Source organism: Oncorhynchus kisutch, linkage group LG23 (genome assembly GCF_002021735.2).
Source record: "Oncorhynchus kisutch isolate 150728-3 linkage group LG23, Okis_V2, whole genome shotgun sequence".
Taxonomy (NCBI): Eukaryota; Metazoa; Chordata; class Actinopteri; order Salmoniformes; family Salmonidae; genus Oncorhynchus; species Oncorhynchus kisutch.
Window position 1 is genome coordinate 13,380,946 of NC_034196.2, and position 25,286 is coordinate 13,406,231.

The window sequence follows — 25,286 nt, forward strand, 5'->3', positions numbered from 1 at the left end:
GTAAAGACCACTGGCAATGACACACTCCACTGACCAAACAGAGAAAGAAAAAAAAGCGCTCAGCATTCACTTTCCCAGTCCTATTTAAGCTTGGCATTTGCACAGATCCCTAAGTGCCGATTAGGCCTGCCTCTGTGATTTTTATTTAGACATTAACTAGACCTATTGAAATGCTGTGCTCATTTATTGGCGCAAAAATGATTTTGGCAATCATAACTTTCCTAATGATGTTTATTAAAGGTTCACACACTGGTGAGTATCCGGCTTGTCCTTGATATTATCCAAGGTAGGCAGCTGTTTGAGTGTGTATTCCGTCATGGGTAAGAATGCTTTACAGTTGATATCCTCCTTGTTTTACTATTTCAGTGGACTTCTGTTATGATGAGAGTCATTGTGGTAAGTGTCTATGTTTATTCAATGTATCAAAAGTAGAGACAATGCACTTTTAAATGTTGTTTTTTTCTCAAATTATTTTTGGTAGATTTTAAATCGATATTGAAACAACATTTTTGTAATATTCTTATCGTGTTAACTCTGGTGTCTGTAGACTTACACGTTGAATGTCAGCAGCGTGTGTTTTTGTGTCCTCAGATCCATATGCATGGGGAGATGCGTTCCCATCCTGCCACCCAATACTTGAAGAACATCACTCTCCAATCAACCTGGATCATCATATGACCAGAAATGAGTCACTGGAGGCTTTACATCTGGATGGTTTTCATGCTGTTCATACAGGACACTGGAAGCTGAAAAACAATGGCCACTCTGGTGAATATCCTATATCATTACCATAGAAATTGATTTGTGAGGAGGTGTATCTACTGAGTAGTTATTTTCTACTTAGAGACTTTAGCCTGTGTGTCCCGTTTCTTATCACATCACAGGACAACTACGTGTGTGCTTGTGAGAATGCATGTGTGTGACTGGGTTGTGCATTTTGTGTAGACGTTTATACGTGCTCTGTGTGTTTGTATGCAGTTGTGTTGGAGGTTGGGAATGGGATGTCTGTGAGTGGTGGAGGTCTTCCAGGGACGTACCACACCGTCCAGCTCCACTTTCACTGGGGAAGCCTCAACACCAACGGCTCAGAGCACACTGTGGACAGGCACAGGTATCCAATGGAGGTAAGTGTGGTTGATGGTCCTCTCTACATCCAGTCAACTTTACACTGAAGGGTGGATATCTTTGGTGAACAAAATAAATAGCACTAGTCAGTGCCTGCATCCTGGTTTAATATTTAATTGACAGTGCATTTTCTTTTGCAGATGCACATAGTCAACATGAAGTCAAGTCATCCCAATTTGACATCTGCCTTGGATGACCCAACTGGCCTTGCAGTTCTTGCGTTCTTTATTGATGTAAAGTATAGTTAAATACTTTATGTAGTTCATTTTAGAGCATATTTATAAAAATATCTGTTTATTTTGTCATGATGAAGTCATATATTCTAAACCTCTAACTTCTTGCAGCTTTATTACATTGAAAATGTACACTTTGGACGTATATCACGACTACTTCCCTCCATTGCCTACAAAGGTCTGTAGAAACATAAGTACTCTAATGTACACTGAACAAAAATATCAACGCAACTTGTAAAATGTTGGTCCCATATTTCATTCGCTGAAATAAAAGATCCCAGATATTTCAAATCAGCAACAAACACAAATTTGTTGACATCCCTGTTAGTGAGCATTTCTCCTTTGCCAAGATAATCCATCCACCTGACAGGTGTGGCATATCAAGAAGCTGATTAAATAGTATGATCATTACACAGGTGCATGTTGTGCTGGGGACAATAAAAGGCCACTCTAAAATGTGCAGGTTTGTCACACAATGCAATGCCACAAGTTTTGAGGGTATGCTGACTGCAGGAATGTCCACCAGAGCTATCGTCAGATAATTGAATGTTAGTTTCTCTACCATAAGCCACCTGCAACGTCATTTTAGAGAATTTGGGAGTACGACCAACTGGCCTCAGAACTGCAGACCATGTGTAACCACGCCAACCCAAGACCACCTCATCCAGCTTCTTCACCTGCGGGATCGTCTGAGACTAGCCAGCCGGACAGCTGATGAATCTGAGGAGTATTTCTGTCTGTAATAAAGCCCTTTTTGTGGGGAAAAACTCATTCTGATTGGCTGGGCCTGGCTCCCCAGTGGGTAGGCCTGGCTCCCAAGAGGGTGGGCCTGCGCCCCTGCCCAGTCATGTGAAATCCATAGTTTAGGGCCTAATGACTGATTTCCTTATATGAACTGTAACTCAGTAAAATCGTTGACATTTTTGCATGTTGCGTTTATATTTTTGTTCAGTATAGATATAGTGTGGTGACTGTGAACATGCTTCAGTCCCATTGAGGGTTTAATAAATGTTTAATAAAGGTCTTTCTCCCTCTCCTAGGTCAAACGGCTACAGTCAAGCCATTCCCATTGATTGGCCTTCTGCCTGAGAGCCATTTGTCCCAGTACTACCGCTACCATGGTAGCCTCACCACTCCACCTTGTTCTCAAGCCGTTATATGGACCATGTATGAAGTCCCCACCTATATCTCATGGTCACAGGTAAGCAAGCACACACATGGAATGGGTTTAATCTCAAGTCAAATGAAATTGTATTTTTTACATGCTTTGTGAACAACAGTGAAATGCTTGCTTACAGTAGAATAGTAGAAAAATATTAAAATAATCACACAAAGAATAAATACACAATGTGTAATGATAACTTGGCTAGATACACGGGGTACCAGTATCGCATCGATGTGCAGAGGTACGAGGTAATTGAGGTAGATATGAACATATAGGTAGGGATAAAGTGACAAGGCAATGGGATCGATGATAAACAGTAACAGCAGTGTATGTGATGAGTTAAAAAGGGTCAATGCAGATATTCCAGGGTGTTATTGGTTAACTATTTAACTAAATATTTAGCAGTCTTATAGCTTGGGGGTGAAGCTGTTCAGGGTCCTGTTGGTTCCAGACTTGCCGTGCGGGAGCAGAGAGAACAGTCTATGACTTGGGTGCCTGGAGTCTTTGACAATTTATAGGGACTTCCTCTGACACTGCCTGGTATAGAGGTCCTGGATAAAAGGAAAGCTTGGCCCCATGTACTTGGCCGTACGCACTACCCTCTGTAGCGCTTTGCGGTCGGATGCCAAGCGGTTGCCATACCAAGCGGTGATGCGACCAATCAAGATGCTCTCAATGATGCAGCTGTCAAACCTTTTGAGGATCTGAGGGCCCATGTTGAATCTTTTCAGCCTCCTGAGCAAGAAGAGGCATTGTCATTCCCTCTTCACAACTGCGCTGATGTTTGTGGGCCATGATGGTTTCTTAGTGATGTGGATACCGAGGAACTTAAAGCTCTCAACCTGCTCCACAATAGCCCAGTCAATGTGGATGGGCACGTGCTCGGCCCTCCATTTCCTGTAGTCCACGATCAGCTCCTTTGTCTTGCTGACGTTGAGGGTGAGGTTGCTGTTCTTGCGCTACACTGCCAGGTCTATGACTGTAGGCTGTTTCATCGTTGTCGGTGATCAGGCCTACCACCTTTGTGTAGGCAGCAAATTGAATGATGGTGTTGAAGTTGTGTGCGTCTACGCAGTTGTGGGTGAACAGGGAGTACAGGAGGGGACTAAGCACGCATCCCTGAGGGGCCTCCGTGTTGAGGGTCAAAGGGCGGATTTGTTGTTGCCTACTCTCACCACCTGGGGGGCGGCCCATCAGGGAAGTCCAGGATCCAGTTACAGAGGGAGGTGTTTAATCCTAGGGTCAGCTTAGTGATGAACTTGGAGGGCACAATGGTGTTGAACGCAGAGCTGTGCTGTAATCTGTGATAGCTTTCAAGCCTTGCCACATCGGACGAATGTCAGAGCCAATGTAGTATGATTTAGATATTGGTCCGGTATTGACGTTTTGCCTGTTTGATGGTTTGTCTGAGGGCGTAGCAGGATTTCTTATAAGTGTTCGGATTAGTGTCCCGCTCCTTGAAAGCATCAGCTCTAGCCTTTAGCTCAGTGCGGATGTTGCCTGTAATCCATGACTTCTGTTTGGGATATGTACGTACGTCACTGTGGGGACGACATTGTTGATGCACTTATTAATGAAGCCGGTGACTGATGTGGTAAACATATTCCAGTCTGTTCTAGCGAAAAAGTCCTGAATCTATGCTTTCACCATAGCCTGGTAGAACCAGCCTGATCATTGTGTTCCACCAGGATACTGTCACCATGGAACAACCCTGGGTGAACAGCTATACTAGGATTGTTACTAGTGATGGAAAACACACACATGGAATGGGTTTAATCTCAAGTCAAATGAAATTGTATTTTTTACATGCTTTGTGAACAACAGTGAAATGCTTGCTTACAGTAGAATAGTAGAAAAATATTAAAATAATCACACAAAGAATAAATACACAATGTGTAATGATAACTTGGCTAGATACACGGGGTACCAGTATCGCATCGATGTGCAGAGGTACGAGGTAATTGAGGTAGATATGAACATATAGGTAGGGATAAAGTGACAAGGCAATGGGATCGATGATAAACAGTAACAGCAGTGTATGTGATGAGTTAAAAAGGGTCAATGCAGATATTCCAGGGTGTTATTGGTTAACTATTTAACTAAATATTTAGCAGTCTTATAGCTTGGGGGTGAAGCTGTTCAGGGTCCTGTTGGTTCCAGACTTGCCGTGCGGGAGCAGAGAGAACAGTCTATGACTTGGGTGCCTGGAGTCTTTGACAATTTATAGGGACTTCCTCTGACACTGCCTGGTATAGAGGTCCTGGATAAAAGGAAAGCTTGGCCCCATGTACTTGGCCGTACGCACTACCCTCTGTAGCGCTTTGCGGTCGGATGCCAAGCGGTTGCCATACCAAGCGGTGATGCGACCAATCAAGATGCTCTCAATGATGCAGCTGTCAAACCTTTTGAGGATCTGAGGGCCCATGTTGAATCTTTTCAGCCTCCTGAGCAAGAAGAGGCATTGTCATTCCCTCTTCACAACTGCGCTGATGTTTGTGGGCCATGATGGTTTCTTAGTGATGTGGATACCGAGGAACTTAAAGCTCTCAACCTGCTCCACAATAGCCCAGTCAATGTGGATGGGCACGTGCTCGGCCCTCCATTTCCTGTAGTCCACGATCAGCTCCTTTGTCTTGCTGACGTTGAGGGTGAGGTTGCTGTTCTTGCGCTACACTGCCAGGTCTATGACTGTAGGCTGTTTCATCGTTGTCGGTGATCAGGCCTACCACCTTTGTGTAGGCAGCAAATTGAATGATGGTGTTGAAGTTGTGTGCGTCTACGCAGTTGTGGGTGAACAGGGAGTACAGGAGGGGACTAAGCACGCATCCCTGAGGGGCCTCCGTGTTGAGGGTCAAAGGGCGGATTTGTTGTTGCCTACTCTCACCACCTGGGGGGCGGCCCATCAGGGAAGTCCAGGATCCAGTTACAGAGGGAGGTGTTTAATCCTAGGGTCAGCTTAGTGATGAACTTGGAGGGCACAATGGTGTTGAACGCAGAGCTGTGCTGTAATCTGTGATAGCTTTCAAGCCTTGCCACATCGGACGAATGTCAGAGCCAATGTAGTATGATTTAGATATTGGTCCGGTATTGACGTTTTGCCTGTTTGATGGTTTGTCTGAGGGCGTAGCAGGATTTCTTATAAGTGTTCGGATTAGTGTCCCGCTCCTTGAAAGCATCAGCTCTAGCCTTTAGCTCAGTGCGGATGTTGCCTGTAATCCATGACTTCTGTTTGGGATATGTACGTACGTCACTGTGGGGACGACATTGTTGATGCACTTATTAATGAAGCCGGTGACTGATGTGGTAAACCTATTCCAGTCTGTTCTAGCGAAAAAGTCCTGAATCTATGCTTTCACCATAGCCTGGTAGAACCAGCCTGATCATTGTGTTCCACCAGGATACTGTCACCATGGAACAACCCTGGGTGAACAGCTATACTAGGATTGTTACTAGTGATGGAAAACAATACCATGAATGATCATGCTTAATTACATCACAGTTTATAAATAACCACACTGTAAATGTGTTTTTTCTTTCCTAGTTTGAACAGTTTGTCACTGGGATTTTCTCCACAGAGGAGGATGAAGAATTTGTAGCACATCTCCATGATAACTTCCGACACATCCATCCCACCTTCAGTCGCAGCGTCTACGCCTCCAAAGATGCCGAGCTGCTTACAGCGACGGCCAATCACCCCTATAGCCCAGCACTCTCAATACTTCTCCTTCAATTGACTTTAACTGTTGGGCTTATCTATGGGCTCTAGCTCTTTGCTCAGGGCTGTTTTGTTGATGCTAGCTTTACACTCTCTACTTGTGGGACAGCATCATAGCCGAGAAACTCTGAAGTTGCCATTACCATAGATTTTTGTGGGGATTTTTTTTTTTATGCAGAGGATACATAAAATACTGTGAAAAATAAGAGTACTGTTTACTGTGATTGACCTCTATCTTTTCATCATATTACTGTCATTGCGTTCAATTAGAAATGGTTTAATGTTTCATTACATGTTTAACAGTTCAACTCATAACATTGTGTAGACTAGATCTAGTACTGGTAACAGTACTAAAATTTTGTTCATCAATGCTACCGTGTATGCATCTCTGATTGTACTGCATTCAATCACTACCTAACCTTCTATATTAATGTTAATTAAACAAATAATTGAATTTGAACTCACTGTGTTTACATTCCCCCTGATGGCCATATGACATTGATGTATATTCCCTCAGCAACTGCTATGGGCAGGTAGCAGAGCTATTATTTCCCTGCCTGCCTTCCCTCCCTTTATTTTGTATGAATTTGATCCACTTGAAACTGTCATCAGAAGATATTCCCCACCTCACACCACTACTCTGCAGCTACCAGGGGTGACTCACTCTGAATGACTGGTGTGACATGCTTATACTGGGGGTTGTATGAGTGAGATGTGGATTGATCAAGTAGTGGCATTACAACATCTCACACTTTGTCCAGTTCTGGCGGTTGACCAAATCCAATACGATAAAGAGAATGGTGATCACGGGAAGCCTGACAGCCTGACCTGTGTATCCATGCTGACTGTATTGTTCCCCTACTGCTGGTCACACCATCCACCTCCTGTCACTGACTTGGGGTGGCAGAGGGCAGACACACAGAGGCCACTCTGTCTCTGTCACGTCCGGATGGTTGAGTGTGACTATCAGCACTTGGCTGGGTGAGAATGAGATCACTGGCATCATGGGGGGCCTCAATCACAGGTAGTTTAATTACATTTCTTTACTGACCATACCTGTTAAGTGGTTGATGCTATTGCTATGATTGGAGATTGATGCTATTGGTATACTGATTTAATACTGTTGGGAGTCCATATGATCACTAGAATTGACACTGCTTGACATGGGGGAGAAATCACATGATTTGGTCCTGAACTAAACTGTAGCCTACAGACAGTAGGGCATTGTTTTATGAAACAGACATCTCTCCATTTCTGAATGTTGGTTTATTCATGTTTCTTATTATGGGTGAAGGTATGCAGGCATTCTCCATTAACATTTTCAACATGAAGGAAATGTTATTTATCAAACGTCCTGTGTGTCAGTTAATACTAATGGTTTACTGTACATAAACAATCCAGTAATTGCTGTCTGAACACTGAAATTTAATGTATTCATTCAATTAACTCAATAATTTGAAAAAAAATGCCTTTATTTTCTATGATTTTATTTTTCATACATTTGTGTGATAAATAGACATGAGAAACAGGCTGATGATTCCACCCCATTCCCATGTCATTTCTGCACCATGTTTTTTCCTTTCTCCACACTGCAAACAGGTTTTCATAGAATTTACAACAATAACGACTAAATAAAGCTTGACACAAGCTGAAAATACTGCCACCAGCTTCACCAGCTCTGTCTGACACAGATCTCTCAGCTGTATTGCTGTAGCAAATCCCCCGGAACAAAAATATATATATATATTCACAGTTAAAGTATTTATTCATTTTAAGATTACAAAGGAAATGGGCAGAAAAAAAATGAAGACGTTTCTACAAGAAACAATCTTTCAAAGGGAAGTGGAGATTTCTTTTCTGTACAAGATGCACCTTTCCTTTAGATAAACAATTAAACCCATGTTTTTTTAAAGATATATATATATTTTTTTACTGATCCCTGAAAAGACCACTTCAAATTACTCACCTTTTTGTTAAAAAATATTTAAAAAGATGCATCATTTTATGTATTCCCCATGACGATAGATAAAATAAAAAAAAAAGCTTCAGGTATTTTTCTATACAAGTGATCCTGTACAATATAAACATCACAGTTGTTAAAAAAAAAGAAGCAAAAACACTGACCTATCCAACTGAATGAGAAGCAATGAATGACTTGGTCGTCAGACTTCTGATTGGCTAGGAGGGCGTAAGCAGAAGTGCAGGCCTCCAGTGCATTCAAAAACGGCAATGATTCACGAAACTGAATGACAAGAGACGATATACCCACGCGACAAACACACACAAACAGAAGACTGAAGCTCGGGGGTTCTTAGTGTGGTGATAGTGCAAGGTCTATTTGGGTTGTTTGAGATTAGAAACACTTGTGTATAACCGAGTAGAACACTGAACTAACTTGTACCGTGAGGGACCAGACATGTTACAAAGAAGCACCATGGGGTGAGAACACCTAAACCAGTCATCACCAACACACCACCAGACAGTAAAATAAAGACAAATGTCACGTACACCACACACATTCATGACATACAATACAAAACGCATCCACACAGGCGAAAGCAGACAGCATTTCATAATAGTGCATGCGCATTAACACAGTTGCAAGCGGCAGATTTCAGAAACACTTTTTGCCCTGTAGTCATGGAAACCCCAGAAGCGTAGACATGTGTATGACACTTGTGATTTAACTTACGTTTATGAACTGCCTTCTTTTCTAGCCCCCCCCCCCCCCTCGTAACTGCAGTCATGTGAGAACATTGGAATTACATTTACCCAGGTTTCACCTATTTTTACTATCATTTTCCTGTTGTCAACTTTATAGAGACATTGAATAAATGCTTCTCTCAAGATTTAACACTGGAAATGCAATGGACATCTGTATGGCTTCCAGACAGCATTGGACAAGCTTTAGGAAGAAATCTAAGCATGACGAAAAGCCTAAACCTAATAATACTAGTTCAAATTGCTATTCACTCATCAGCTGTACGGATCGGAACCCTTCCTTAGAACAGTCTTTTAAATGGTCAATCACCTCTTTAAACATGGTAACCTCAGCAACCAGATTGACATGGATGGATGTCATGTTGGAGGTGAGCAAGCAATCATGAAGTCTAAACATTTCAATACAATCTGCATCAGCAGTCTCACTGTGCAGGGATAAACAATGTTTGCTATGGAAGGAATGATGCGCCTATGGTTGCTTTTGGAAACACAACACTATGGTGTAGAGGTTCGATTGTGTTCCTCTTTTGAAGGAACCCATCTTGCATTATTTTCCCATTCGTATGGCCTACAGAGGGCAGTACTTTCACTCATTGCACGCAAAATACAATAGTGTTTTTGGGGGAAGACAAAACAGTACGAAGGGTCATTTCTGAACGACAACAAAGGATGGCAAAACCATTGGAATAACATTTTATACATCTCTGAAAACGTATTCCTTCATGTTTAAATAAAGTAACAGACAGCAGCATACTCTATATTCTTTGCTGGAATGAGTAGGTGTGGATTCATCTGCACTCCAGTGATCTCCACATGTTTGTGACTTGATGACACAATGACTCATTCTGTAGCTTCAATTACATCAGTTTTCTGCATTTACTATGGAAAACAAAAGGGGGGAGGGGCGGGGAGGGGTTAAGCAAATGGAGGCATCCCCGCAGGTTTCTCCTTGGGTGGCAAACCCAGTTCTCAAGACCCCAAACCTACTTCCTGTATGTGCCACTATGGCCACCAAAATGGTGAGAATAGTGTCATCTCCCGCGGGGGAAGCGGTGTCCCTCCCACTGCCAAGTGTTTTCATTGTGCGTGTCAACAGTATTAAATGAGCAGCTAGAGCTAGAAGTGTGTGTGTGTGTGTGTACATAGAAAATGGAGGGCTACGTTCCACGTGGTCTCTGTAAAGCTTATGAGAAAAGCTGGAGTAGGTAAAACTGTACAAGCCAAGACCAGACCTGGGGGGAACCATGCTGAATAGAACACAAAACAATTAAGGGTGCTGCACCAGGAAGCCAGATGGTGTACAGCATTGTGGAAATTCAAAAAGGTCACTGGCAGAGTAGTAGAAAACTCATGTTTATGTCCATTTTAAAGAGCACCTGGAATCGTAAACAATCTTGAGTAAATATCTGCATGTATAAAAAGAGTCCCAGACAGGTAGCTGCACTGTATCCAGATGATGGGTTGTTTACCCATCTCCTGGTTCTTCCACCCCTCCTCTTTTGTCCTTGTGTTTTTAGCATGATGTCTCTGTGTGTGTGTCCAGGGAATAGGGGACAACGTTGGTTGGTAACAGTGCTTGTTGTTTTCCGGGAGTTTCCCCTTGGCCAGAGACTAACGTTAGTTCAACGTTCCCCTACAGTTCTCTGCCCCACACAAGCAGGGGATCTTCTCGTCCTCGATGGGGAACTTGTAGTCGTAGGTGATCTCCTCGTTGACGTTGATGGGTTGTCGGGAGTAGATGACGATCTTCTTTTGGGACTCCACTGTGATCACCTTGGCGTAGCAGTTGGGCTGAGAAGACGAACAAAACAGAGTTGTTAGCGTCAGCGTGTTGGCTAGCGTAGCAATGTGAAATTGGGTCAACGAACTGACTAGGTTCCGTTTTGATTGAGAGGAGACACTTACATTGCAGCTGTGGTTGATGAAGCGGGCGAAGTTGCCACACTTGGTAGCGTCTATGATGGTGTCGTGGTCCACACGGAACATGTAGCTGCTCCCGATGCCCTCGTCCTCGTAGCGCTTCTCCCTCATGTCAGCAATCACCTGGTCACAGGATTGGATGGTTTTACACTTAGCCTGCTTAACGCTCACCTGTAGGACATGACGATTTGCAGCCGGGCACAAAGTACACGTTTGTGTTGTCGGATAATCTCTGGAATGCTTCCCGTCTGCGCATCACCTCAGACTGAGAAGACAGTTGTGTTCTACTCACCTGCCTGATGTTCTGACCCACGTACTCAATCACCATCTCGTCAGCAGCAATTGGCTCCATAGCAAACAAACCCCAGTCGTGGATATGCGACTTACAGAACCGAATCTTCTTCTTACGGAACTGGGGAAAGAGTTTTAATTTTTTTTTAAAACAAGACAAATTGAAGTGACAATATTGCATTGACACATTAACAGAGTAAAACAACAGTGGTTGTGTGTGGGTTGTGTTTGGCCTTTGGTACCTTCAGCTGGTTGAACTTGAGCAGGTCGCTGTCACAGCTGAAAGAGGACAGCAGACGGCGCTGTTCAGACCGACGCTCAGAGCCAGCTCTGGTGGAGACGAGGGGTTGTGCGGGAATGCTCTTGCCCTGCAGAGAGAGACGGAGGAAGGGAGAGAAGGAGATTGAGTGACAGAGGGGAAATTAAGAAGGAAAACACAATGAGCTCCTACTCAAGGCAAACAGACGCACAAACGCACAGATGAACAGACACCCTTTGCTGATGTGAACTCAAGCCCTTCAGCCCACTCTCTGCTGAGACCCACCTGCATGTCTATGGGCCCCTCCTCCAGCAGGTGCTTGTTGCTGTTGAGGTATTTGATCTTGTCCTTCTTGTCGATCTTGTAGTAGCCCTCGCTACGGGCACAGCCAGTCATGTGATCCCTCATGCCATCGTCCCTCCTCTTCCTCTTCACCGCTGGGATGTTGGTAGGTACAGGGGAGTCAAGGGAAATCATTCTAAAAAGGCTTTTGGAGAAGGCTAAACCTTGGGTTCGTCGAACCATGACCAAGCATTTCTAAATGTACACCTATATAAATTGCTTGATGACTAAGCAAAAAAAGAACAGGGAAAAAAAGGACAATAACGGAACAACACATTAGGACAAAAACAGACTAACTTGTTTGTATTTGAGTAGAGAGGCAGCAGAGGGCCCTATCATTGCTATACAGTTAAAGGCAAATATAAATGTACTAGCAATAAATGGGCAGTAATATTGTCAACGGAGAGTAGTAAAGGATATGAGGGTGCTGGACCCACAGTGTGTCGTTGAGCCAGTCGTTGCCATTGTCCTGCTGCAGCATCTTGTCGTAGGTGACCTGCAGGTGCCGGATGTCCTCCTCATCGATGCCGTCGTTCCAGATGTCGTACAGGATGGTCATCTCCTCAAACTCAGAGCGTGGAGCGAGGTGGGGCCGCGGCGGCGTGAACGCGGGGGAGTGGCTAGCCAGCAGCAGCTCTTCCCACCCTCGCCGCACCTTACGGGCAGGCTTCTGCACGCGCTCCTCTTCTTCATAGGGGAGGAACCGGTCGTCAAGGGGCAGAACCGTATGCGGCTCTGGCTCCCCTTCCCGGAAGTCCAGGCCCACTGTGGAGGAGTCTAGCCCAACGTAGCCGGGGATTCCAGGAAGAGTGTCTGCAGCAGCCGTGTCTGCAGAGAGTTCTCGGAGCTGGGCATCGTGAGGCAAAGAGGGGGGCATGGAGGTGAGAGTCGCTGAGAGCTCCATAGGCTCAGTCTTAGGAGAAGTCAGTGCTGCCAGAGCTGCCAGAGCTGCAGCCTTTTTACTCTTGGGTCGCCCAGGCTTCCTCTTAGGCGGGGTTATGTCCGGGGGCACTGGGAGGTCTAAGGCCGGGACAGCAGTCAGGTCTTTTGGCACGCTGGTTAAGGCCTGTCCCTGGAGGGAGACGGGGGGCAAGGTCTGGTTGGCCAAGGTGCTGAGTGGAGGCTCCTTGAACAGTGGACTTTCTGAAGAGGCTTTCCGGTGGATGGGAAGGCCAGCAGCCAGGGCTGTGGGGTCTGGGAAGACAGGGGTAAAGGTCAAATCTCTGCCGGGGGTTCGGGGGATACCTGCACTCAGGACGGGGGACTGGGCAGGGTAGGAGAAGGGGCTGCCGGATATGTGGGGGGAGCTGAGGCTGACCAGGCTGCTGCCAGTCAGAGGGGCATCGCTGCCAGGTGTGACGGGCACGTTCTCGGTGCTGTTCTGGGACTTGCCCAGGCCCCTTGCCCGGTCCATCAGGTCCCTGCCAGGGGTGCGGGGCACATCCTCGTCTGTGGACAGCCTGGCCCTAAAGGGGAGGGGGAGGTCCGGCATGGGGCTGGGAGGCGGTAGCAGGAGGGAGTGGCCTCCCATGGCTGGGGAAGGTGGGAGGGGGAGGTGCATAGGTGGGACTACTAGGGATCTAAGGAGGACTGCGTCGGGGTCCAGGGATGTGGAAGCCCCTCTACCTGGCGTACAGGGCAGATCCTTGTCCTCTGTGTGGGCCTTGGGTCGAGAGTCCTGGTCGCTGTCAGCCAGGGAGCCCGTCGGGGTGGGCGGCCGCAGGTTAGTAACATCATCCTGGGGCTCTGTCTTCAATACAGGGATGGTGACTTCCAGGTCAAGGTCCGACTCCTCAGCTGAAAGACAACCAACATGTCATGACAATCTATCAGTTAAAAGCAATATGCAGAGTGTAACATCTGAAATGACATCTGAAACACAAAGCTTGTGTGGTTAGGTAACAGGAGAGGGTTAAGACCTGGGACTCCTTTGGGTGAACGGGGCCTGAGGTCCTCCAGGCTGGTCTGGCCAGGCTCCGCTGCTCCTGTGACCTCGCTGAGGGATCTGTGGTTGGGCTTGAGCTTCAGCCCCTCCCTAGGCCTCTGGTCTTCCTCTAAACCAGCCAGCTCGGAGGGCTCATCCTCTGGGGGAGGACCTAAGGGCGTGCTGGGCGCCTTGGGCTCCACCTCCTCCTCAGATGAGGAAGATGAAGAGGAGGATGAGGACGAAGATGTCCGAACCCGGTCCTCGTCTTTATCCGGTAGACTCTCCACGTCTACTGCCGCCTCCTCCTCCTCCTCTTCCTCCTCCTCTTCTTCTGCCTCCTCCTCTGAACTGGAATCATAGTCAGAGGAGTCCCCACTCGCAGAGGAGTCAGAGACAACTTTCGAGGATGCTGAACTGGCAACGTCTGTGGGAGCGAGGAGGAGAGAGAATAGGACAAGTTACAGAGGCAGAGTTTACACACAGTACCAAATAACTATGGTCATTGACATAAGCGTGGATTTACCCTCATCCGACGACTCCGATGATTCACCATCACTGGTTGAGGCCGCCTCATCTTCTTCCTCATCCTCTCCACTCTCCTGAAAGGTCCAATCACAGAGGTTAAAAGCTTTTATTAAAAACATTGGTCTTCAGTATGATGCCTCAGGTTGCCTTCTCCCAATGAGCTGAAGCACCTGTTGAAGATTGTGATGGTCAACAGTTCATCTACCATTCTAGGACATGTGGTCATTTGATTGACAGCTCACCTTGCCCGATGACAACCTCTCAGAAGCCTCTGTCTCGTCAGGCTCCTCCTCCCTATCGGACAGAGACTCCTCTTTCCCAGAAGTCTCTTCTTCCTCCTCGCCCTCACTGTCCAGCTCCAGCGGCCGCGCATGTCGCCTCCGTAATGCCGCACTGTCCTCGTCCATCCTGGACCCGTCTTCTGGAAGTTCCGCTATGTCCTCCAGCTCATCGTCCACAGGCGTGGAGGGTCGCGCTCGCTTAGTGTCCCCGGTGGAGGTGGCATCAGGAGGGTCCTTCCTCTTCACCTGAAGACACACACACACACACACACATTAATCATCTCTGACAAATACAATTGTTGAACGATTTTACAAAGCACCAGAGCCCTTTAGACATATTCTTAATCAATCCTAAAAGTGGCTGGTGGTACCTTGAAGGAGGGCAGGCGGATGGCTCCTCGGAGGCCGATGCCCAGGCCCATACCCTCATAGCCTAGGCCTTCTCCCTTGTTCCAGTTCTCCAGTAGACTGGAGCCCATGGTCTCTTTGGGCTTGGGCTTCTCCTTCTCCTCCTCGCCAGCCTTCACCGGGGTCAGGGACGCCTGGGGGACGAACAACAACATGGTACTGACATGAAAGCCTGTTTGCTATCTGGCTAGTTAACGCAGGAGAATACCTGGCTTGAATAGTCATGTCATTACAATTAAATGGTAGCTAGAGTTTGTGAAATAGCAAAGTCCATCATTTCAACGCATTCAAATAAATTCTCACTCATAACCTCGACTTCGCAAAAATATGAGGTTAGTTGAGCTTTTCTGATACAAAACATTCCAGGAGTTCTAAATGAGGCTTTCCTAAAAACATTCATTTTGTATCCAAGCAACAATGGCCACAAAAAGACTGAGGGATATATATTTGAGCTAAACCAACAATGACAGGCCAGGGCGTAGTTAAATAAAATATATAATAATAAAAAATTCCACATAATCTCAGAATTGAATGTTCACGCGAGACTGAAGTGAGACTAGACAGGAGCTGGATTTGAAGTATGACTCACCTTGGCTGAGTGTTCTTTCTTATCCCACCACTCGTCAAAGGCCCTAAAGGCCACCACCTCCACCATCTTACGGTTGAGGTCCCTCTTCATGATGGCCTTCAGCTCCTTGACGATGACCAGCAGCACCCCTTCCACAGTGGCCTTGTGAGGATCCTCCTTCTTAGCCTCGTAGCCTGGTGGAGGAACAGCAGGGTTGAACTTGGGAATGCTAGGATGGGGCCAAGGTTGCTGCCCGTGGCCCCCTGCACTGGCAGCTGGGGTGCTACTCATGGACAAGGGTAGGTAGGGACCCCCAAACTGCATGGCTGCTGACCCAGCTGAAGCCGTCCCTCCTGTGTTCATGAAGTGTGGGTAGGGGTAGGGCCCCCGGGTCTGGGCCATGCGACTCAGCATTTGGGTCTGCATCTGGAAGGACATGTGAACACTGCCCCATTGAGGCAGGCAGCTCATCAGCTCCATCTGCATCATGGGCACCATGCCATGGGGGTAGAGGTGAGGCAGCATGGGGTGGGGCACTCCAGGTGCCAGGTGAGGGCCCGGGACGGCAGAGAGGTGGTGTGGAAGACCGAAGCCCGCTTGAGGGGGTAGAGGGTGGAAGCCGGGGGGTGGGAGGGGCATAGACTGCATGGGGGACACAGCAGAGTGGACCACGATGCCTTTGGCACAGTCGCCACTGTGCGTGGGCGTGCCTGGCATGTCGTCCTCATCCGAGATCTCCATGTCTTCCCCAGAAGACTGATGGCTCTGTGGGAGAGGGAAAGGACAAGGTGTCAGGACATCTCTACACAGTACATGACCTGATAGAGTCAAATAGAAAGCCTCCACACAATGAGCACAGGTCCCAGCTTCTCTACTCATCCCTACAGACCAGTTTCCTGCGCAGTTTGACATCAGAAATATCTTTGTTTACCAAGCAGTGGATGCAAATCACATGCCACTTCAAATGCAGCTTAACAAACACTTTATCAGATGGTTATCGTCTACAACATTGCAGATACACCACATTACCAAAAGTATATGGACACCTGCTAGTCGAACATCTCATTCCAAAAATCATCTGCATTAATATGGAGTTGATCCCCCCTTTGCTGCCACAACAGCCTCCACTCTTCTGGGAAGACTTTCCACTTGATGTTGGAACATTGCTGCGGGGACTTGCTTCCATTCAGCCACAAGAGCATTAGTGAGGTCGGGCACTGAAATTGGGCGATTAGGCCTGGCTCGCAGTCAGCATTCCAATTCATCCCAAAGGTGTTCAATGGGGTTGAGGCCCAATTAGGCCTATGTCATTCATCAGGTGGCCACCCATTATTACAGTGCATTCAGAAAGTATTCAGACACCTTTTCTTTTTCCACATTTTGTTACGTTACAGCCTTATTCTAAAATTGATTAAATAGTGCCCCCCCACCCCCATTCTACACACAATACCCCACAACGACAAAGCAAAAACAGGTTTTTAGAAATGTTAGCATTTTTTTTTATTTTATCAATTAGTATATTTGAGTTTGACCACAATATTACTTGCTCTGTCTTTTCTGGTAGATTAAATTGAAATTGCAACCAACTTTCTATGGCTCGTTTTAAAAATAATGATATTTGAGAGATGATTTCCTTTTAAAATAACTGAAAGTGAGAGGTTGTAATCTGAATCAAGGGAAAAAGGCCTTTCGTGAACATAGGGGGAGACAGTTTTACTAATTTGCTAGAGAACCCGTTTGGATAACTTTTGCATGACTGAAGCCTTTAGTGAGAGGTCTAATGCTTTAATATTTCATCATTTCTGCCCTCCGAATTCATATTCATTATATAAATAGGCCCGTTTAATTTTGTCTAGCTTGCCCTTCCAAATCAAATGGAATCTTTTTTTCTCATATAATTTAAACAAATGTTCGCTAGGTGTAGGCAAGTACATAAGCAAGTAGATAAACTGGGATATGACTAAAGGGTTAATCAGGGTGATTTTTCCACAAATATAAAAAGGTATTCCATGGTAGCAAGATCTTATCTACTTTTTCTAACTTTCTATTTAAAAGAATAAAAAATTACTGGAGTGAGATTTATTTATTTTGGGATATGTATACCGAGTACATCCACATCACAATCATACCCTTTTATTGGTAAACTACATGGTAAAGTAAAAGTAGAATTGTTTAGTGATTCAATACGTAATACACTTATCATAATTTGGTTGAAATCCAGAGAGGTTCGAAAAAGTATCTATATCCTCTATGAGGCTGTGGAGGGATCCAAATTGTGGATTTAAAAGAACATGAATCATCAGCGTACAATGACAGCCCTGTATTTCTAATTCCTTGATATTATTGTTGGATCTGATTTTAATAGCTAACATTTTCATGGCTATAATAAATAGATATGCTGATAGTGGACAACCTTGGTTTACTCCTCTTGACAGTTTAACATTTTCTGAGAAGTAGCCATTATTTACTATTTTACACCTAGGGTTACTATACATAACTTTAACCCATTTTACAAGAGATTCTCCAAAATTGAAATGTTCCAGACATTTATATAGAAACTCCAGTCGTACTTTATCAAAATACTTTTCAAAGTCTGCTATGAATAGCAGGGCTGGTTTCCCAGATTTTTCATAGTGTTCTATTGTTTACAGTACTTGCCTTATATTTTCTCCATGTAAAAAACCTGTCTGATTAGAATTAATAATGTCCAACAATACCTATGCGCTATACATTTTGCAGCACAACACTGAAGGCCTCCCAATCTACCATTTTTATAGGAGTGGTTAAAACATGCTAATAACAGTCCTCTGAGTATATCAAAAGAGGTTTGGTATACCTCAACTGGTAGGCCATCCAGCCCTGGAGTTTTACTGGACTTAAAGGCTTTAAATTGCATCAAGAAGTTCCTCCTCTGTAATTTCACGTTCACATGAGTATTTCTGTATGGCTGTTAATATTACATTATTAATAGATGGAGGCAACAAACAAAAACATATGCTTTAAGTACTTTGCTTCCTCTTTCAAAATATAATTTGGTGAATCACAAGTGACCCCGTCATTTGTAAGAAGTTTTAGTCAATTATTTTTGGTAGCATTTTTACGAAGAAAATTTAATATATATTTTTTTTTTATTGAATTTTTCCCTATTTCCCATCCAGTATGCTTTATTATTATAATATATTACACTTGATCTTTGTCGAATAAGTTCCTCCATTTCTTTTTGTTTTTCCTCTAACTTATTCTGAGCCGCTATGGTATTGTTTTCATTGCCATCTGTTCTGTTTGACCTATGACTTACCAACTCCGACCTTTGCTAATATGTTCAGTCTCCCCAAAACGCTTGTCCATTTCACGTAACATCCATAACGCACTTCTTAATTGCTTTATTTCGCCAACATATCAATATTTACAAGGCCACTTTTTGGGGTATACACTCCCCCAAGGGCTACTATTGACGCACAAATCAAAAGTTTCATTTACATTTTGCTTGTCCATTCTGTGAGACATTAAAGTAGTGATTTTTTGTGAAAAATGCCATGCACAAAAACACAGAAATCACCCTAGTAACTTAAATGGATTCTGTACACAAGCATGAATAAAATGACAAAATGTTTCCCCCAACCCATTAATAATAGCCATCATTGTTAAACAAACCATATCTGGGTGGCAATGAAATCATGATTCATGAAACAAACAAACTCACAAAGACTTAAAAAGCCTGGGGAGTGGTGTGTGTGTGCCAAACTAGTCATATTATTGAAATGTTTTCTTTGTGATAACATGAAACATACAGGGCTATGTGGCCAATCCTGAATGTCAGGCTCAACAGAAGCAGTAAGTGATGAGTGTTGAATGGGGCCAATGGCCAGCGGGCCCTGTAGGCTACTCCTCTCCCCTGACGATGTGTCCCATGAGCTTTAAAAAGAGGAAGTGAAAGTGCTTTCTATTCCCCAACAGCAGGAGTCCGGTTTCTCTTTCCCAGTCACATCACTTGGTGTGGGTCTACTACTACCAGGGCACAAGCTAGTTACAAACGGTGAGTATCAAACATGAGGAAAATAACTGTGTACTCATCAAGAGAATAATTACTTCCTAAAGTGTTTTTCTTTAACTATCAAAGACTAGTTGAACCGATAGAGGTACCCTGTTAGGCCATAAAATTGTACCGCTACTGTACTGCCACTTACTTTTCCTGTCAAATTGCTCTGGGACCAGGTTTTAAAGCCTTTGTTTGATGTTTCCCTGATACATGTCCACACTTTAGAAGGCTGGCTGCAATGTTCAATTGTGCTATGTAGAGAATTAACTAGCAACTGTAGGAGCTTTGCATTTTTTTTGCAAAATGATTAATACGTGCTTTTTAAAACACACAGCCAAACAAACAGAAAGACCATGGAAACAGATTGTCAGAGTACATGAAGAGTGTGTGAAGTGTATTTCTTTGAGAGTTCTGACGGCAGGAGAAAAACAAACTACTCAAACGTTCTGTATCACAGTATGTTGTTGATAACTTCACAGCATACCAAGTTTGGAAGAAACCCATATAATAACAGTCACTGTTTGCTGTGAAACCAGTATAAACCATTTCCTCTGGTAGCACAAGAATGAAACAAGACAAAGTGCAGGCCTATGTTTACTTCCTGTGCCCCCCCTATAACTGCCAAATAGATCAGGCTGCAAGCAGACATCTCCATAGCAAAACTACTACTCTGGCAAATAACATGTCATGTATGGAATGGACCCTCTATTCCCCCTTCTCATCCCTAACTTTCTAAAAACAGTGCATCTATCCAAGTTAGGATGATACTGCTCGTTCTTACCTCCAATTTGTCTGTGGGTGTGTGGTTTCCGAGGCGACCATCCTTCGGGTCACTGGTGTTCATCCCATGGAGATGGTCTGGGGAGATGACCCTCTCGAGGAGCAAGCCTGTTCCAGGGATGGGCTCCTCATCATCGGAGTCAGGCAGGGGCGTAGGGCTGACATCCTCCAGGCCTGTGCTAGAGGGCCGAGAGGTGTGGGTGCCCCCATAAGGAGGGATGGGTGACAGCTGAGAGGAAGAGGAGGAGATGGGGCTCCCCTCCATACGCACCTCAGTGTCTGATGAGTCGCCTCCAGGAAGGAAGGGAAGCTTTGTCCTTTTCTCCTTGAGCAGCATCTCGATACGGGAGTCCAGGCTATTTCGCTCTGACTCCAGCGTCGGGGTGCCGGGAGAAGGTGGGCAGGGCTCTGGTTTCCGGGCAAGGGGGGTGCTGGGGTGGGCCTTGGGTTCAGGTGGGGGTTCTGGAATGGGTGGAGTACCTGGCTTATCTTTGACTGGCATGAAGTCAGTGGCAGGGGCCATGGGGGGCTGGGGGGGTCTCCGATACTCCGCTTCCCGCTGGACGGGCTGGTGGATCGGAGGTTCTGAGGGGGGGAACGCCGGGGGCATGGGGGCCTGCTGGTAGGGGGAGAAGGCTGACTTAAAGCTGGCACTGGTAGGGGGAGGTGGTGTGTGGGCAAAGGATGAGGCAGAGGGAGGGGGTTCAGGTGGGGCAGGTTGGTGCTGCTTAAAGGCAGACTGTTCAAAATTTCCTCGGTAAGAGGAGGAGGATGAGGAGGATCCCGATCCCCCAGCGCCATGGACGTAGCGCCTCTCCGGTCTCCGGTTGTAGGCATCCTGGAACTTGCTCTCGTGTCTGCGAGACTTGTAGCTTCCGGAGCCTTCGGCCCGGCTAGACTGGTAGGCTGGGGTACCCTGTCTGCTGGAATAGCTGGAGTCCTGAGAGAAGGGGGTGCTGGTCTGGCGAGGGGTATGAGGGGTGCCCTGGGACTGCGGCGTGTCTTGCCTTAGGCTAGAGTAAGCCGTGTCCTGGGACAGTGGGGTGGTGTTGGTGCCGGTGCCGCTGGGGGTCACTGTGCCTCCCACTGCAGCAGATGAGCTGCTCTCAGAGAGCCGGCGCAAGGGTTCACAGGCCTGGGGAGGGACACAACAAAATCTGCTTAGGAAATCCACTCACAGAAGGCAGTGATGAAACACAGTCGGGTCAAATTAATTAAATTATTAACACCCTTGATAAAGAGGAGCAAAAAAAGAACTGTATAAATACAAATACTGAGCTTTATTGTGCAGTATGCTAAAAAGAAAATTGGGTAATTATATTATTTTATACTAATACAATTGCTCAGAGAAATATATTTTAACAAGCAATACATATTTTTCTCAAAAAGTCAGGTCAAAAGTATTGGCACCCCTGTTTTGAATATCTCACCTCGCAAGGATAATGCCACAGCCTTTTTATAAAAAGGTTTAATGAGATTGGAGAACACAGGGATCTTATACCATTCCTCCACACATAATCCATTCTAGATCCTTGATATCCTTAAGTCTGCGCGTATGGACTGCCCTCTGTAGCTAGGTTTCCATCCAATGGGCGACATATTTGCATGCAAATATTCTCAAATCTGCATAAAGAAAATGTATGCATTTACCCACCAGTGGTGTGTTTCCACACAACTGACTTGCGGATAAAAACTTTTTTTTTTTGTGGTGACGACGTAGTGCACAGAAAATGTCATTTTTTCAGTTACGTTTTCATGTACTGAAAAAAAAAAAAAGGTCAATGTGTTTCCATCGCATGTCAACAAATTTCAACTAGTTTAACAAAAACTGTTGCATTAAATAACTATTGTCTGGTCTTGGCAAGGGTGCTCTAGCCAAGAACTAGCAGACACGGTGAGGGTAGGCTTGTCTGCATGAGATTATTATGGATAAGAGCAAGAATATTTGTATTTATCAAATGGCAGTGAAGCATCATGTCATCAGAATATGACCCTAGATATTTATTGGAAAGGAGCATCAAGCTCATCAACATGCACTTTCACCACCCTGTGAAGTTCATCATAACTTACATTTTATCTGTAGTCTATTATCCTGCTTGGTTTCTCGAGTCGTAGTGGGAAGACCACACACACCATATCATCGCGTGACTCCAAGTTTACCTCGATATGATGGTTATTATTGAAATATTTGCGCATAAAGGCACTGCCATTTCTCGCATAACAAATTTTACAGACACAAAGGGATCCCATGTCAAACAAACAATTAATCGGAAATCACCTGTTTCCATTACAGATCATTATTATTTTTTACAATTATTTATTTGCATAAAAACATGGTTTGTGTGGCCATAGAGATCCACGTCCATGAAATCTGAACATTGCACAGGTTTAAATCCACGTGTCTATCCCGTTTAGCAATCTCCAGGCTTTTACATTTATTGGATGACGTGAAAATAGAGCTCTTTGGCCACGCACACCAGTGGTAGGTTTGGCGTCACAAGAAAAATGCATATGAAGTAAAGAACCCCATACCTACTGTAAAATATGGTGGTGGATATTTGATCTTAAGGAGACATTTTGCTTCCACTGGTCCTGGGGCCCTTGTTAAGGTCAACAGCATCATGAACTTTATCCAATACTAAGGCATTTTAGCAAAAAAACAAACTGGTTTCCTCTACCATGAGGCTGAAACTTGGCCACAAGTGGATCTTCCAGCAAGACAATAACCAAGCACACATTAAAATCCACAAAAAAATCTACATTTTGCAATAGCTATCTCAGTCTTCGGCTTGAACCCCATTGAAAACCTGTGTTTTGAATGGAAGAGGACAGTCCATAAGCCAGGGGCGTAAATTGGTTATGGCAGTCGCCATACCCTAGCTCAACACCAACAATGTAGAATAGGCTACTAAATCATTCTAATAATACAAATGCAGTTTAGCAGTATTAGCGGGTTGAATCCCCCCGTCACTTTGCCATACCCTAGGTTTAGCTGAAATGACGTCCCTGCCATAAGCGCAGACAAAGGATATCAAGGATCTGGAAAGATTCTGTACAGAGGAATGGTCCAAGATCCCACCCAGTGTGTTCTCCAAACTAAAAAATAATATTATCTATATATATATTTTAAAGGCTCAGTGTCATTATCCGCACATGGTGAGGTATTGAAAAACAGAGGTGCCATTGATTTTGACTCCCATTAAAATAAAATATTTGTTGTAAATATTGCATGCAATACAGCTCAGTATTTGTATTATTTATAATTGCTAATCAAGGGTGCCAATAACTTCGGGCCTGACTGTATATAACATCAGATTATCAGCACCAGAGTTATGATTTCACTTAACAGGCCAACAGTTATATCTAAAGATGTTTTTGCAACACTTCCCAATATGTATGAATTAAAACAGCTAAAAACAGCCTAGCAGTGCTTGCAGGAGCAGCTGGGCAGTAGGGCTACGGCTCAAAGTACAGGCAGCCCCTTTTCTCTGCAGGCAGGCAGACGTTCTTGACAACATTTCTTCCTGGGCCCCATTTTACCACCTGCTGCACTGATAGAGATTAGAGATAAGGGTGTCAGCTTAGATTGGCTAGGGGTTCACTGGGACTCACTTGAGTACAGGGCAGTAACAATTATCCCTTTCATACACAGACCAAAATCCCACTAATTTACCATGCCTACTTCTTTTTACATGCTTTGTTAGATCTGAAAGGGGTAGGGGGTAAAAACAACATAGCAAATGAAAAGCCACCTAAAGACCTAGACATGATTCCTGCATTTTCACAGACCATGTAACCAAAATACAGGTATTGTGTCTGTGTAAATGGTTCTGTGCTTTTTTGTAGGTAAATTCATTAACATGTCGGCAGGTAGCCTAGTGGTTAGAGCATTGGACTAGAAACCGAAACGTTGCAAGATCGAATCCCCGAGCTGACAAGGTAAAAATCTGTCATTCTGCCCCTGAACAAGGCAGTTAACCCACTCTTCCTATGCTGTCATTGAAAATAAGAATTTGTTCTTAACGGACTTGCTGAGTTAAATAAAGGTCAAATAAAATGTAACACCTCCCTAATTTGAAATGCTAACAGCCCCCATAGTTTTACAACACATCCCACCCATCACAATTTGCAAGTTACAATTTGCAAGAACATGGTAAAGGGGCTGTATGAAAGGAGGTTATATAAACATTGCTATATATCCATATCTCTCTCTATATATATATTCTTTATTAGATGTAATAAACCACATCTGTCTGAAAAGGGTAAATGAGTCAGGCATAGAGCAAAATGATTCACCAAACAAACCTTTGAAGCTGGAAAAACTACTGACAGTAATTACTTAACTAGGCCTTCAACTGAAATACATTTCAGGTGAGATACACTGGCTATTCTGCAGTATATATTGACAATGGAACATACAGGGAGGATTTCTGCATTTTGAAAAGTACATATCTTGAAAACTAAGTCAACAATTGACAAACACCAAAAGATAATTTTTGGTTGGAGTTTTCCTTGAAAGTTGGGAGACTCAGGATTATGCTCAGAACTTTACAATCAATTCAAGGGACTAGGGCCTTGTCTATCAGTGGGCACTGCTACAAAGGGTACATCAAATAGAATGTTCAATGTTGAGCCTGTTATGGAACACGTGCACATTTTCTCAAATACAACATAAGTGCTGCTAAACATCAACACAAAAAGGGTGGTCTTACCAGAAGAGCCTCTGCCAGGCTACGAGGGGACACTTCTCCTCCCACCGGAAGTGTCCGAGGGGTGAAGGTGCCATTCAGAAGTAGCTGGAAGTATCGAAGGCGATTCTCTCCTGAATGGATAAGGTTAAGATATGGTACAATAAAGGTTTGGTGGCACCATACTGAAATAGAAAATTATATTTCTCAGTTACCCTTTAGTTGACGCCTTAGGAGGTGAGTAAAAAGAACATCATGCACAGCAATAAATACAAAATAATGTATATGCAATAATATGT

General features: G+C 44.6%; 2 protein-coding genes across 3 annotated transcripts in view; one reads left to right on the forward strand and one right to left on the reverse strand.

Annotated features, from left to right (window-relative positions):
• On the forward strand, positions 1-8,049 carry car15 (carbonic anhydrase 15). Its single transcript, XM_020457205.2, has 8 exons — positions 1-252; positions 367-396; positions 592-768; positions 979-1,124; positions 1,266-1,358; positions 1,470-1,536; positions 2,399-2,559; positions 6,065-8,049. Exons 1-8 carry the CDS (start codon positions 171-173, stop codon positions 6,287-6,289), a joined length of 981 nt encoding a protein of 326 aa, XP_020312794.1. The 5' UTR covers positions 1-170; the 3' UTR covers positions 6,290-8,049.
• Positions 7,709-25,286, reverse strand: part of setd1ba (SET domain containing 1B, histone lysine methyltransferase a) — a 27,126-nt gene continuing 9,548 nt past the window's right edge. For both annotated transcript variants that reach the window (XM_020457827.2, XM_020457826.2), the window contains 13 exons: positions 25,012-25,121; positions 20,301-21,434; positions 15,502-16,245; positions 14,876-15,046; positions 14,466-14,750; positions 14,222-14,297; positions 13,691-14,122; positions 12,192-13,568; positions 11,715-11,881; positions 11,413-11,538; positions 11,172-11,291; positions 10,865-11,002; positions 7,709-10,750 (listed from right to left, as the gene is read on the reverse strand). In XM_020457827.2, coding sequence (XP_020313416.1) covers positions 10,577-10,750; positions 10,865-11,002; positions 11,172-11,291; positions 11,413-11,538; positions 11,715-11,881; positions 12,192-13,568; positions 13,691-14,122; positions 14,222-14,297; positions 14,466-14,750; positions 14,876-15,046; positions 15,502-16,245; positions 20,301-21,434; positions 25,012-25,121 — 5,054 coding nt within the window. In that variant the 3' untranslated portion in view covers positions 7,709-10,576. The remainder of the gene's footprint in view (positions 10,751-10,864; positions 11,003-11,171; positions 11,292-11,412; positions 11,539-11,714; positions 11,882-12,191; positions 13,569-13,690; positions 14,123-14,221; positions 14,298-14,465; positions 14,751-14,875; positions 15,047-15,501; positions 16,246-20,300; positions 21,435-25,011; positions 25,122-25,286) is intronic.